At 52.9% G+C, this 14,615-nt stretch overlaps 1 protein-coding gene and 1 long non-coding RNA gene across 8 annotated transcripts in view; one reads left to right on the top strand and one right to left on the bottom strand.

The window, feature by feature from the left end:
* Positions 1 to 1,643: 1,643 nt before the first annotated feature.
* Positions 1,644 to 4,800, bottom strand: POU3F4 (POU class 3 homeobox 4). Its single transcript, XM_042807318.1, has one exon. It carries the CDS (start codon positions 4,651 to 4,653, stop codon positions 3,538 to 3,540), a length of 1,116 nt encoding a protein of 371 aa, XP_042663252.1. The 5' UTR covers positions 4,654 to 4,800; the 3' UTR covers positions 1,644 to 3,537.
* Positions 4,801 to 5,283: 483 nt separating this feature from the next.
* LOC116963788 overlaps positions 5,284 to 14,615 on the top strand; it is a 90,408-nt gene continuing 81,076 nt past the window's right edge. For 5 of the 7 annotated variants that reach the window (XR_006166973.1, XR_006166976.1, XR_006166975.1 and 2 more), the window contains exon 1: positions 5,284 to 6,050. This is a non-coding gene — a long non-coding RNA (uncharacterized LOC116963788). Of the gene's footprint in view, positions 6,051 to 8,563; positions 8,836 to 14,615 lie in introns of those variants that run through there. The other 2 variants (XR_006166974.1, XR_006166978.1) reach the window with 2 other exon arrangements.

Genomic DNA, 14,615 nt, shown 5'->3' with positions numbered 1-14,615 from the left:
CACGTAGGGTATGTTTTAACGTGAAGCTTTTCCTCCGTGTCCTCAGTTGGAGCTGTTTACAAACCACGGCCATTTACTCCTGGTTTGGTACCCACACTATTTGGTGCACATTTATTTTGTTTCTGGAGCAGGCTGAGAAAAGTGATTGGTGGGGGGGAATATTTCTCTCTCCTTCTGTTGTAGTCCTTCCCAAAACAGCTGCAGGTTGTCGTCCCGCTGTGGAGGCAGCCGGGCTTTGCCGGCCCAGCACAGGGGCTGACACAGGCCCGTTGCCCCCAGGACCGTGGTCTCTGCGCTTGCAAAGATTTACAAAAAGATAAATCAGATGTATGGTTAAGAAACAAAGCATCGCCTGCTATTTACATCCCAAATCCCTCTCTCTAACAGGTACAGGACTGCTTGTTTGTTGTAGCCAGCGCAGGAAGGTGCCTGTCCACTTGTGCTCCTGCTGGGTTATTAAAGACAAGAGAGCTCGCTCCTTGCTCGGGTTGCTTCTCAGGACTCCTAAAGGTAATTTTCCCCACCCCTAAACCATTTACAGGAGGGTTGGTTATTGTTTTATCCAAGGTTCAGCTTCAGAATCGGGGAAAGAGAAAAATAAAAGGCCATTTCGCCGGTGATGCCGTGAAGTTTGCTCCTTTCTGCCTACCCCCCCCCCCGCCCCCAGCACCCATCCTCCTCCTTTCGCCCAGCCCGGCTGCCGGGGCTGGAGCTTCCCCCGTTTCACCCCATTAGATGTGATTAACTGGTATTGTTCCTCCCCAACGCGCCACTTCCCGCCCAGGAGGAGCGGGGGGCGGCCCGGGGCGGGGGGGTCGGGGCGAAGGAGCCACGGCCCGGCCCGGCCCCCGCGGCCCCTCCGCTCCCGGTGGCGGCAGCCCGCGGAGGGAAGGATGGAACAAAAGAAACTTCCTCCGTGCCCCGATTCCTGCTGCTCGGGGTGGAGCGGGGGCGGGGGGGGAACCCCAAGCCGGGTCCCCGGCGGCTGCGGGGAAGCCGGGAGGGAGGGACGGAGGCGGCTGCAGCGCGGGTGCGCAGATCCGCGGAGCGCTGGAGGCGAGGCGGAGGCAGCGCTGCTGCCGCCTGCACCGCACACTGATACACATTCTATATATACACACACAGATAGATATATATACACACACCCCCCAATATTTTACTATAGCTATACGTAGCGGCGCGTCCTGCCCAGCGCGGCCCGCTCGCCCCCGAAAAAGCCGCCGAACCTCCTTTTCCACCCCAAAAAGTGCATTTTCCGCGGCCCTGCGGCAGGTGTAACCCGGCCGGGCCCGGCCCCCCCAATCCCCCCGGCGGGACCCGGCGCTGCCCGGGGAGGGGGGGCCCGGCCAGGCCTGGCCGCGGAGCCCCCATTGCCCGCACCCCCGGTTCGGCCAGCGCACAAACAACGCAACGTAATTTTTAATATCTCTTTTTTTTTTTTTTTTTTTTTTTTTTTTTGTAAAAATGTTTATTTAAACCTTTTTTAATTTTTTTTCTCCTTTTACAACAATAAAATATTGCGTCAATATAAACCCCTTGACTAAAACTGGTCGACAATCAAACGTTACAGTGACTCGTGTGTTTCGTTATTATTTTTTTTTTCGACACCCATTTAGGCTTTTTTTTTTTTTCTTTCTTTCTGAAACGTTTTTTTTTTCCTTTTTTTTTTTTAAACATAATGCGGAATTTATTGAAAATAAATAATTGTTGGCAACTGCAATAGGCAATTTTGGATAAAATAGTTGAAAAAAGCAACCTTTAATGAAAATAGCGTTTATTATACATCAGTTACTAAATGAATAAACTAAATGATCTTTCTTTAAATTAATAACTTCCAAAAAACGTTTAATATACAAAACTGTACAGTTATAAAGTTGGCAGAAATAGGCAGGTCCTCAGTGTCGAGTTTTGTTTATTTTTTTTTATTTATTATTTTTTTTTTATTTTTTAATTTTTTTTAGCGCTTACTGAAAAATACTTGAAAAATATAAATGTCGAAAGGAAAAAATCTGAATGCCGGGGAGGGAGAGGGGCTGTGCGGGGAGCCACGGAGCGGGGCCGCAGCCGCGGAGCAGGGCCGGCCCGGCCCTGGGGGGGGCCCCGGAGCGCGGGGGGAGCCCGGGGGGAGCCCGGCCCGGCCCTGCCCGGCGGCCCCGAGCCCGCCCGGCCGCGGGGGCAGCGAGTGAACTTGGCCGTGTACACGCACACGCACACGCAGCGATGTCCCTTCGTGAGCGGCTGCGTGGGCGTTGCACACGCCGTCCTTGTGTACAACACATCCACGGACGGGCGGAGGAGAGGGGGCGGTTACAGCTCAGCACTTCCCTGTGCCGAAAAAATGGTTATGGTTTTAGCATTTTAGTGACTTTTTCTTTGTTCGTTTTGTTTTTCTCCCTGTTCGTTTTGGTTTTCTTTTTTATATAAAAGCTTTTCAACAAATCCAGCATCTCCCTGTGACGCAGAAATAAGCTCAGCGTGAACCAAATGCGGGCGTTTTCTGTCCCCTTCCCGCCCCCCCCCCCCCCCCCCCAAATTCATGAGACCCCTCATTCCTCTTCACTATCGAAACAAAATACAGAGAAACTGATTTCCGAAGCCGAAGCGCAGAAGTATAAAGGTGTTTTACTACAGACCTCTCAGTCTGGCGCTGATCAAAAAGCCCAACTCATCTTCGGAAAGAAAAAGACTGGCCAATGCCACGGTTTTGTTTGTGAAGCTTAATTTCGGACAAATCTCTTAGAATTTTTTTTCTTTTTTTTTTTTCTTCCTTGGGAGAAGAGGGGTGAGGTCAGGATTGTAACCCGACCGTTTTACGGTGTTGGGAAGTTCTTGAAAAGGAAGAGAAAAGCTGCAACAAATAAGCCCATTGTTCACAACCGTGCGTGCGGCAGCCGGGTGCGCGGGGCTCCGCGGGCGCGGAGGGGAACCCCGTCTCCTCGGGGGGGGGGGGGGGGGCTAGGGCCGGGTAAGGGCCGCGGCCGCCCTGCCCCGTCCCTGCTGGGTGACATTGCCGGTGCGTGGGGAAGGGAGAACCGTTTTGACTGATCAATTCGATACAAATTAGGTCACAAATATTGTGTACAGTTTGTAGTAAAACACCTCAGACATTTAAAAACGCTATATAAGTCTTTAAAAATGCAAAACTAGTCTATTGTAAAACAGATTCACCTGAAATACAGCTGATATAACCAAGGCGCTGGAAGGTTATTCATAGGCACACATCTGTCTTTCCTTTTCTGTCGTTTTTTTCTTTTTTTTTTTTTTTTTCTTTTTCCCGTGGGTTTTCTTTTTTTTTTTTTTTTTCCTTTTTTTTTTTTTTTTCCTTCGTCCTAGCGGAGACCGAAAACAAACCTTGTCTGCGAGTAAACACCGCGTACTGATCAGCGGAAAGGTCGGAGAGAGAAAAAATATTGCCCAGGCGGCGGCGGCGAGCGGGGAGCCCCGGCTCCACGTCTCCCGCCTCTCGGAAACCATAAGTTAAAGCCCCGGCGGAAAATCCGCGCTGCCCGCAGTCCTGCCTGCGCGACCAAGCCCCGGTCAGAGGTCGTGGCAGGCCGTGTCCGTTTTCACGCCGTGGGAGTAGACCTCGTGCTGCGGCTGCTCGCCCGGCGGGGTCATGCGCTTCTCCTTCTGCCGCCGGTTGCAGAACCAGACCCGCACCACCTCCTTCTCCAGCTGCAGGCTGTCTGCCAGCGAGGAGATCTCCTGGGCGGCCGGCTTGGGACACTTGAGAAAGTGCGTTTCCAGCACGCCCTTGACACTCACCTCGATGGAGGTCCGCTTCTTCCTCTTCCTCCCCTGCGCCGCGATCTTGTCGATGCTGGTGGGGCTGCCGGTGGAGGAGTCGGCCTCCTCCAGCCACTTGTTCAGCAGCGGCTTCAGCTTGCACATGTTCTTGAAGCTGAGCTGCAGGGCCTCGAAGCGGCAGATGGTGGTCTGCGAGAAGACGTTGCCGTAGAGGGTCCCCAGGGCCAAGCCCACGTCGGCCTGGGTGAAGCCCAGCTTGATGCGCCGCTGCTTGAACTGCTTGGCGAACTGCTCCAGCTCGTCCGAGGTCGGCGTCTCCTCATCCGAGTGGTCCTGGCAGTGGTGCCCGCCCAGCTCGCCGTGCTCCCCGCCGCCCTCGCCCCGCAGCCCCGGGTGCAAGCCCTGCGCGGCGGCGGCGGCGGCGGCGGGCGGCGGGGTCAGCCCGCCGTGCTCCAGCATGCCGCCCACCGCGAAACCGGCCTGCGAGTAGACGTTGAGGGGCTGCCCGGCGGCTGCGGCGGCGGAGGGGGGGCCCAGCGAGGCGCTGTGGGCCGGGCTGGCCCCCCAGGCGCTGGGGTGGTTGGCGTGGGGCGAGTGGTGGGAGACGTGGGGCGAGCGGTGGTGGATGATGGCGCCCAGCTGCAGGTCCTCGCGGCCCGGCTTGACGTCGGGCTGCTCCAGCGGGCCACCGGCCAGCGCCGAGGGCCAGGGCCCGCCGTCGCTCAGGCTGGTGACCCAGTGGTGCCCCAGCGGGTGCCCATTGCCGGGGACGCCCTGCAGGTACTCGCTCTGCAGCAGCTTCTGCGGGTTGCGGAAGGGGCTCCCCTGCTGCATGCCCGCGCCGTCCGCATGGGCGAGCGAGGTGGAGCCGAGCAGGCTGTAGGGGTTGGAGGCGGCTGTGGCCATGGCCGCCGCGCAGCCCCCACGAGTTATACTGTGGCGGCGCCGCCGCTTCAGCCTTTGACATCCACCGGCACGGCGGCCCGGGCAGCGGCCGACCGCCGACTGGCAGCCGCGCCGCCCAATGGGGGCGCGCCGCCGGCGGGGCCGCGCCGCGCGGGCCAATGGGAGGGACGAGGAGGCCGGCGGCGGCGGCGGGGAGGGCGGGGCGAGGGCGCCGGGAGCCGCGCGGGCCGGAGGCAGGAAGTGAATCACTCCGCCGGCACCGGGGGCCGGGCGCGAGGCGGCCCCCCGTCGCTTAACTCCTTCCGCGCCGCGCTCCGCGCCCGGCGGGGAGGGAGGTGTTGGGGGGGGGGGGGGGGGGGAGACGCGGGGCACGGCTTAAATGGGGAGCGATTAGCGCCGGAGGAGCGCGCGGCAGAGGTTAAACGGCGGCGCCCCGGCGGCAGCCCGGCGGGACCACCCCGGCGCGGAGCCGCCCGGCCCCCGCCGCGCCCCCGGGGCCCGCGCCGCTCCGGGCCCGCCGCCCGCCCCGCTCCGCTCAGAACAGCGCGTCTCCCGCCCGCCCCGGGCCGTGCGCTCCCGCGGTGCTCGCTGGGGAGCGAAAACTTAAAAAAAAAACCAAACCAACAAAAAACAACAAAAAAAACACCACCACCCCCCCCCCCCCTAAATAATAATAATAAAAAAAAGCCCCCAAAAGGCGCTTTCCGACCTCGCCGTCAGTAAATCCCGGTGGTGCGTCCTTAAAGTTTGCGAGGCGAAACGCAACGGGCGCGATGCGGGACCGGTGCGCGCCCGGCGTGCGGTCTGCAGGGGGAAAATAAAATAAATAAAAAATCAAAAAAAAAAAAAAAAAGAAAACGGGAGAAAGGAAAAATAAAGGGGGAAAAAGCGCCCGCGGTCCCCAGGCCCCACCGAGGGGTCGGGGGGAGCAGCTCTGTGTCCCCCGGCCGGCTCTGGCCCGTCTGGCAGAGCCCCGCCGCTGCCGCTCCGCACCCGCGGAGCCGCCCCGCACCCGCGGAGCCCCGCCGGGGCGGCAGCGGGGTCCCTCGGCGGGGGTCGGGACGCTCCGGCGGGGAGAGCCAAACCCCTGGTACCTCCGAACCGCTCCCGAGTTAAAAAATGACCTTTCCCTGCATAATTTTGGAGGTAACCTAGCTGCGTAATTATATTTGCACTTACAGAAGACTGCATCAGAGTTCCCTTATTGGTTTGAAATTCCATTAAATATATTGCAAGAGCTCCTAGGTTAAGCTTGATTTAAATTTGCATACATTTTCATATATTTAGCAGAAATAAAAGAAGGCTTGCAGCTACCAGAAAGTCATTAAGGCATTAGTTTCTCTGAGAAGACAGATCTGAAGAAAATTCAAGAAAATGAGAAAATAGATATAAATAAGGTGAGCGCTCCTCTCATTCCTTTATAGCCGGGTAGCATCTCTTTCCTCATTATAATAATAATCATCACAATAATTTCTCGCCGGGGCTCGGGCAGGGCGCAGCGTGTGAGAGGGGGCAAAGGCAGGGCTGGCCGTTAAAATGCAGAGCGGGCTGCGTGGCTGGAGGCAAATCGCGATATATCGCGGAGGCTGCGGGTCCCCGGCGGGCGGCCGCTGCGCTGCGCACCCGCGCCGGCTCCGCGCCGGCCGCATCCCCGGGAGGCTGGGGCGGGGGTGGGGGGGAGGCAACTTGGGAAATAAATAAAAACTAAAGTTTGCAGGTAGTGGGGAAGCAAGGGGGGGGGGGTGCGAGCGGCGGTGGGAGTGGGGGGGGTCAGGAGGTGACAGATGCCTCGGGGGGAGCCCCGGTTCTGGCGGCGGGCTCTGCGGGCGGAGCAGCGGCACTGGGCAGCGCGGCCGAGCCCGCCGGAGGCGCGGGGGAAGGCGGGGAGGGCCGAGAAAGAGTTATATTAGCAGCCCGCTTGCTTCTTCTTCTTTTTTTTTTTTTTTTTCTTCCCCTTTCTTTCCTCTTCTCCCCCCCCTTCCCCCCCCCCCTCTCCTCCTTCACAAGTTGCCCGAAATAAATATCACCGGAGCCGGCGGAAGTAAAAAAAAAAAAAATAAAAAAAGCTTCACTGTATAAAAACGTAACTAAATTATTTAAAATGAATTTGCACTTTAACTTCCGAAACGATTTTTCAAATCCCATTGCCCGTGAAAATAGATGTTCAGATCCGCCGTTTAATTAAGGCAGAGTCTCTAGCAGGGAAATAAAACCCCGAACGTCCCATTTTAATATTTGTTGTAAATGTATCTAAGGCAGAGCCCGGCTCCGCGGCACTCCGCTCCTGACGAGAGTAGCCTCTCATCTCGCCTATAGGAGAGTATGGTGTATTTTAGAGTGTTTTTATCTGCATATAGTTAAATCTTCTTGCTGTTCTAACTAATCTGCTGGAGAGGGTTTCTTTAGCTCTTTCCTGTCAGTCTAACTTCCCAAGTGTAACAGATGCCGCTCTCAAGCGGTCCTTTCTGCTGCTTTTCTTTATTCAGCCTCGCATATTTCTCCCCATGATCTGGGTTTCCATAGAGAGAGGAATAAAAGGGGGACCATGGCCACAAATCCCCTGCCCCATGCAGAATAAAAGAGCCTTATTCAATAGACGACCCCGTCTGGACATGGGAGAAAAATAAGTACATGCAAAGCTACTGTTGCAAGAATTTGTAACTTATTTTTCATAGACTGAAATCCATTAAAGTTAAAAAAAAAAAAAAAAAGTTTCTGGGTTTGGACTGGGCGCTCCAACCCCATGACTCTGGGTGCCTTCGCACTGGAGGGACCCGCGTTTCCCCAACAAATAACGCGCTTTAATATCTTTTTTTTTTTTTTTTTTTTTTTTTTTTTTCCCTGCTAAATCTTTCGCATGAAAAAGATCGCACAATAGCTGAAGGCAGCCTACCGTCTTGGGGCAGCTAGAAGTCGCTATAGAGAAAAACCCCGCTTTGAAGTGGAGGAGCTGTAATTGTGTCGAGTCCCCCTCGCCCGGCGGAGGCACAGGCGGGACCGAGAGTTTCTGGGGGTCACCCGGGTGCGTGGCTCACTCGTCCCTTCCCTTTCGTGGGCAGCGGGCAGGCGGCGGGAGCGGCAGCGGCACCCACGAGTGGAGCCCGCGGGGCGGCGGGCGCTTCTCCGGCGGGGCAGGGAGGGCTGTCCCCGGCACCCAACCCCCAGATCGCCCCCGAAGAGCTATAACTAAAACGCGTGTGTGTGTGTTTGTGTTTCTAACCGGCTCTGTAGGCGCCTCTCTATAGGTAGGGACCTCGGGGAGAGCGAGCCCAGAAGCGGGAGGAACGGGTTGGTTATCGTGGCAGAGCTGATTTTATTCTATTTTAGAGATTTTTTTTTTTTTCCTCATTGTTCATCTGCGGGAGGGGAAAAAAAGAAAAAAGAAAGAAAGAAAAAAATAGGTCTAAAAGGGGTTCGTTTTGATTGTGTTTAATACAGCATGAAGCTCGGAGCGGTAAGCTGTGGCTCGGTGTCATGACCTCTATATTGAAAACTTCACCTTCAACACAAGTTCACTTTAGAGACAGGACGAGTTAGATTGCGCTTGGTGGGAACAAGTGCAAATTTAAAAACAGAGTCAATCATAACGGGGGTGGGGGTTGGGAAAGGGCAATTTAACCGTTTCTGAAGCCAGGAGTTAAGGTTTTCATTGTGTACATCGAGGCGCTGGTACTAACACTGAAGCCCAGGCACCCATCAGCTCAGCAGCAGGGCTGAGAACCTGGCTCTTGGATCTCCGGAGATGCTTTGTGAAAACCTAACCTGCATGGGGGAAGGTTAGGAGGAAAAGAGGAATTTACAGTGTATTAGCAGAAATTAGCCAATACCGACACAAGCTCAATTAGTTCTTTTTTTTTTTTTTTTTTTTTTTTTTTTTTTTTTTTTTGGTCTCTGTTGGCTGCTCTTGAACGTGAGTGAATGCTGTGCAGGGAGAGAGAGGAGGGAGAGCCACAGCCACACTGCCATCTCAGAGCCACAGCCAGGAGAGATGGACTGACAGATTGCAAATTAAAATAGTCCTAATGTAAGAATGAATGCAGCCCCCCCAAATCTCTCCGAGCACCCGTCCGTTAGTAATAAGCCCGGCACGGAGGGAGCGTTGCTGCGGCTGGGCTGGTCCTGCGCCCGGAGAAAGGCTAGGGAGGGACAATAAAGCCAGTCCCGGGCAGAGAAAATCACAAGGTAAATAGCATTTGTATTCTAACTGCTGCGGTTTCCAAAGCGTGTTGGGCGACTCCTCGCTCCTCTGCTCTAATCGCCTATTTATTATTATTATTATTGTTGTTAATAATATTTTTTTTCCCACGTTGTTAATGTTTGAAAAATGTACTTGCTGGGGGAAAAAAAAAAAAATGTCGTTCATTTGTGCGCTACCACGTCATGTTCAGGTCACTGTTATTTTTTTAGCTGGGTTGGTTTGTAGCAGATATTGTCTCGAGCATTTGGTTGATTTGCAGTCGAGAGCAAAAAAATAAATATTCCGGGAAGTCTCTCCAAAGTGTACGTTTTTACCGTGGGACCGGTCTTGCCGTTTATTAAATCCACGTATTGAAACGTCGGGGTTTTGTTGTGCTTAATCGAAGAATACGGATGGCGAGCGGGCGCCGGGGCGGGGGGGCTGCGGCGCAGGGTCCCGCCGGCGGCCGGTGCCTCTCCCGCGCGGCTGCCGAGTGCCGCCGCTCCCGGGGTCACGCCGGGAGTTAATAGATCTGCACAACAATGCGGATCACTTCCCTTTTACGTAGGCACTTTCCTCACCGTGCCATTCAAACAGGCGTGATGACAAGAATGAGCTTGTTTCATCCTGGACCGAAATTCCGGGTGTTGTTTTTTTTTTTTGTTTTTTTTTTTTTTTTATCCTTCTTTCTTTTTTTTTTTTTTTTTCTCCACCAACCGTGTTCCCCACCAGGGCAGCCTCTCCCAGCAAAGAGGGGCGATGGTGTTAGTGATGTCCCCACTGTGCGCGGGGGGACGGGACCCAGGTCCCTTCCCGAATCAGAGGCCATCTCGCCTGTATTTTAGAAATAATCCAAATACAATTCCTGAACGGACAGATTTCTGCACAGATATATTTAAAGGAAAGTAGGTTGGATTTGAGGACGCACTAAATGGCATGCTATTTAACCTCTGTTGACTAATGAGATATTGAAGACAAATAGCTCTATTCCTTGGATGACAAATACCTGCATTGTTGTTTGTCAGCTTATTGAACAATTTCAGTGTGGTTTTTGTTTGTTTGGTTGGTTTTTGGGGGGTTTCTTTTTTAAAAAAACAAAACAAAACAAAACAAACAAACTCTACGTTTTTCCAGCTTTATCACTCCGCGTGCAAAGCAGCCAGAGATGCTCCTGATCCTGCAAAAGGATCTAAACGTCTCCTGCATTTTGAAGCTCCTCGTCATTGCTAGATTTACATTTATAAATACGTAGATGGTACAGCTAATTCCTGGTTTTCTCACAGACGAAATGTTTACGGCTTGGTGGAAAGTTTACTTCCCGTTTCATTCGGGTCTCGCCAATCAAAGCTGTTACAAAAATCTGAACTTTCAGGCCGGGCTGTGTTGCTAAAAGATGTTTCCTTCGTGAATCGCGCTTGGGCTATGCGAGAAAGTGTGAAGGGCCGTGGGCAGTTTGGGTTTCGCCGTGTCACCCGGGACCGTGCCGGTGCAGGTGGATGCTTTGCGACAGCCCCCTCTGCTCGCTGCCGGGTTCTCGCGTGGGGCCGCGGGTGGCAGAACTTGAGCCTGGCTGCGCACAGGGCGTCTCGGCGGGGCCCACGCAGCAGACAAAGGCTTTGCCCACAGCAGAGCTGGGAAGCCCGACACCCCCCTAACATCCCCCCCCCGCAGCTTGGGGGTGCCTCACGCCGCCCCCCACCTCCACCCCACCGGGACGAGACTCAGGGGGCCCCGGCACGCCTGGGGCGGCCGGGTGATGCCGGAGGGGGCCCCCCCCGCTACTCCCCTCTCTGCACTGCGATCTGCTTCCCCTTCGCTGCCCCCCCCCCCCCCCCGCAGCAGTGACCCCAGGCCCTGCAGAAAGGGCTGGGGCTGAGCCCTCTCCAGCTGCTTCTCCCCCAGCGTGCGAGGTGCCCTGGCAGCCCCTTGTACCTTTTCTCCCCCCCTTCCCCGTCCAGGAAAAGCCTCAGCACCCCTTCCCCCTCCCTTCCCCTCTTTGCCGTCCTCGGGGAGTCCCGGGCACCGCGGGAACTGCGTGGGGAGCGGGGGAGAAGCTCCTCGGCAGGCGGGCGGGCGATAAATCAGCCCAGTCCCCAGGACAAATGGGAGCGCACACGGGAGAGTGGCCATCAAAGGGGGAGCGGCAGACCCTCGGCTGCGCCGCCTGCAAGAAATAAATAAGAATAAATCAAAGTCGGGGGGCTCGGGGGGGGCTGTGGCCGGGCCTTGCCGGGGCAGCGGGGCTGGGGCTGCCCGATGTGGGCCGCCCAGAGCAGAGCCGGGGAATGCACAATGCAAACTTCTAATGAAATCATCGGAGGTATCGATTTTAAATTTTTTAATAATGATGATTATTATTTTTTTTTTTAATTGTTCATTGGAAATTGTCCCTCTTGGGTTTGCGGGAGGAAGACAGAAGGGAGCGGTGCAACGCGAACTCTATTGGACAAGGAGTTATTTAACATTTTAGAAAATAAACGGCGTGCCTGAGAGTCCTCCAGAGAGCCAGGGGACTCCGGGGGGCTTGAGCCAACCCAGTAAAGTTGGGGGCTTAGAGATACAGCAGTTGCAGGTACCAGTTTCTGGGCCCTTCGTGGACCCCTGGGCGGGCGGCGGGGACCGTGCCCGGACCCGCTAATGAAGAGCCCCCGGGAGAGCCAGCTCTCACCCTCGGACAACACATTTCTGAAGTGCCACATTCAAGTATTTGCTACTTGCTTCTTCTCCAAACTGTTTAGAAATTACTAGTAGCGGATAAGTAAATTGCAAGTAAACCTAGTGAATTAGGATGATTCTCTATCAGTTTAATTTATGTTTTATAGTTAGTTTAGCCTTCTGATTTGATTGCCTTAGTAATGTGAATTGCCTACAGCTGCTGATGATACAGCTTTAATTCTGTTTTAAAGGTCATGTAAACATGTGCCTGTAGCATAAGGAATGCAAATTCAATTCCTTTTAATGCTTCCTCACATTCACTTCACAGCCTTCACCTAGAAAATTAGCAGGATTTAACAGAAAACTCTTTGAATGTTATGATTTCATTAAAAGCCCCTCTCCCTCCCAGGCGTGGCTCTCCCTGGGCCACCCCACGCCCGTGACGCGAACACCGATGCGTTTCCCACGCCCGTTTTGGCGGAGATCGAGGCGGTCTCCGCCCCGGGACGGAGTCATCATCTTCACCTCGAAGCTTAATTTAGCTGCAGGTAAATAATACACGAGTGGATAACCCAGCGACACTGGGAATTACCTCCACAACGGAGGGAGAGCATCACACAGGTGTGTACCTAGGCATTAGGCTGTCATACAGCTGCGTGGTTCCCTTACGTCACGGTGAAAGACGGTGCTTGAATAGAGAAATTGTGCAGAAATATTTGGTTTCGGACGAGACGGGATGCAAAGGCTCGCCACATCAGCAAGCTGTGACGAGATGCCAGGGTGATAGGCTTAAATGCAAAACGCTTGCGCCCTGAAGACAGACATTTTCAAATTAATTTTTAAACACAACCAGCCCTGAGTTCGTGAGAGATTGCTTCACCTACTGTACTCCAGAAAAAAAAAAAAAAAAAAAAAAAAAAAGAACCCAAACCCTCAATATAAATCCCCCCCTTTCCCCATGTTTCAAAGGGTTTTAGTGAAGTTGCTGGGAAGTTTAGCCGGGGAAGCCTTTGAACGGACAGGCTCTAACGAGTGGGGAAGAGCGTCAAAAAAAAAAAAAAAAAAAAAAAAGAAAAAAAAAAAAAAGAGGCTCTGGAGACTCTTTGAAAAGGGAGCGATCTGTCACTGCAAAGCGAAAAAAGGGGGAGGCGAGTTCAGCGGCCCCCTCTTGCCGCAGGGACCCGGCCGGCTCCGGGCGAGCGGAGCTGGTTGCCGCCCGCCGCCCCCGGGGGCCCGCCCCGCCCCGCCGGCCCCTCTCGCCGTGGGGACGCCTTTCGCTGTGACGGCGGTGTGGCAAGAGGTACCCTCCCCCCCCTCCCTTCTCCCCGCTTTTGGCAATGGGGTGTTGCCTTGCGCTCGGAGGGTGCTTGTGTGGTCCCCAAACGCCTCCCGGCCGCCGACAGGGTGCGGGCGGCACCCCCCAGCCCTGCCCGCGCCGCGGCCCGGCGTGGCACCCCGCTCCCCACTTGCTGTGGAAACGGTGCGTTTGCCCTTGGGTGCCCCCACCCCCCCGAGGAGAAAGGAGCTGAGGTGCTGGAAGGCACCCGCTTCCCACCCCCCCCCCCCCCCCCCCCCCCCCCGCCATTCCTTTCAGCGGCAGTGAGGAACCCAGGCTGTGTCCATCTCTCTCCTTCGTGAAAATGAGTGGGGTTTTTTGCAGAATCTTAATACTTGTGGTAACAGCTCATTGGTGATTCTGTTAATGTTGCACACCTCATTAAATAGCCCCAAACATAAGGAGGTTTAAATGACTTTATTGAATTAAAAATAGCATAGGAAATCACCTATGGTACTTTCATCAAATAATTAATGTAAACTATATACATATAGTAAGAGATTCCTTTTAACAAATCTATTCATAAAATGCGTGGGGGTTTACTTAACGGCTGAAATAACTTAGAGCAGCACAACTCGCTTGAAACATTGAGCCACACTCATGCATTTCCTAATATGTTCCTGTATGTTTCCCTGAGTGTTTTTCTTCCTTATCTTTTTTTATATCTGAAGTTCTATTCCCCTCCTCTACTCCATGTATTTGATCATTTTTTCAAGTCCCTTGGCTGAACCAATCTCTTTTCATGCAGAGGATAAAAAGAGAAAAACTTCAAAGTAGGTTCAGGTAATTAACAGCTGAGGGGAATATAATCTAAACCATAGGCCCTGCTTTGCACCCAGGTCTGCTTTCAGAGCCAGCCGGCAAGGGAGTGCCTATTCCCTATAGCATCCAAATCTGCTTCCTCTGAACAGCTTTGCCAGGCCTCCAGTTATCACATCTGCATTTCAAACACCATGTCTCTGGCATTAATTATTAATTAGCCTACAGTCACCCCAGAGGATTTAAGTTCCAGCCTGCACATACTTATTCATTGACCTCTATCTTAGTTTTTGTTGGAAAAAACCCACTAGAATGCTTAATAATTTCCTTTCTCTCAGACCCTCTGTTCTAGTTTCATGGAGGGGTAACAGTATATTTTCAGAGATGGAAAATCACAGGGTTGTCTAGAAATTTGTTTAGAGCAAAATGCTATGTCAAGAGTTTGAACAAATCATTTCAAAAGATTTAGCAGGAATTTTGCGTAAGTATTTTTACCTTTGACAAATGAATTTATGGATTTCCCAGAACTGAGAGATGGTGTATACAAATACAATGCGGTTTGGCTCTGTGCAGAATATTGCTCAGTGCACACTTTAAAAATACGAACTGGATTTAATTACTGGGTAGAGCATTTATATGATCAAACTAATGCAAACGTTTATTTGAAAGCTCTGGGGTTACACTGCTATTGACACTAGTAAGAATGAAGAAAATGCTGTTGCAAGGCACATTAGTACTTGGGCATTAAATATGCACCTAGTCCTCAGGAACATGGAACTGCAGAAGTATATTTTGTTACTGTTTTGCATCCTTCCCAAGGTAGTTTGGAAGATGCTCTTTAGCCATTAGAATAAATGCATATCTCACTACTGCTTTCTTGGCTGTTGTATGTCTTGATATTAAGGTTCCAGAGGTAAAAAAATCGGAGTAATCAGGTAGGAACTAGGTAATATGATTCTCTTTTTCCAATGATACATGAAATTCAAAGTGATTGTTACAGTTTGGATGAGTTGTATGCTGGATACTGCCTTTTGT

The sequence above is a fragment of the Tyto alba genome, unplaced genomic scaffold (assembly GCF_018691265.1).
Source record: "Tyto alba isolate M040663 unplaced genomic scaffold, T.alba_DEE_v4.0 Super-Scaffold_5, whole genome shotgun sequence".
NCBI classification, from domain to species: Eukaryota; Metazoa; Chordata; class Aves; order Strigiformes; family Tytonidae; genus Tyto; species Tyto alba.
Note: the sequence above shows the minus strand (reverse complement) of the source record. Positions and strands in the feature narration are given on the sequence as shown.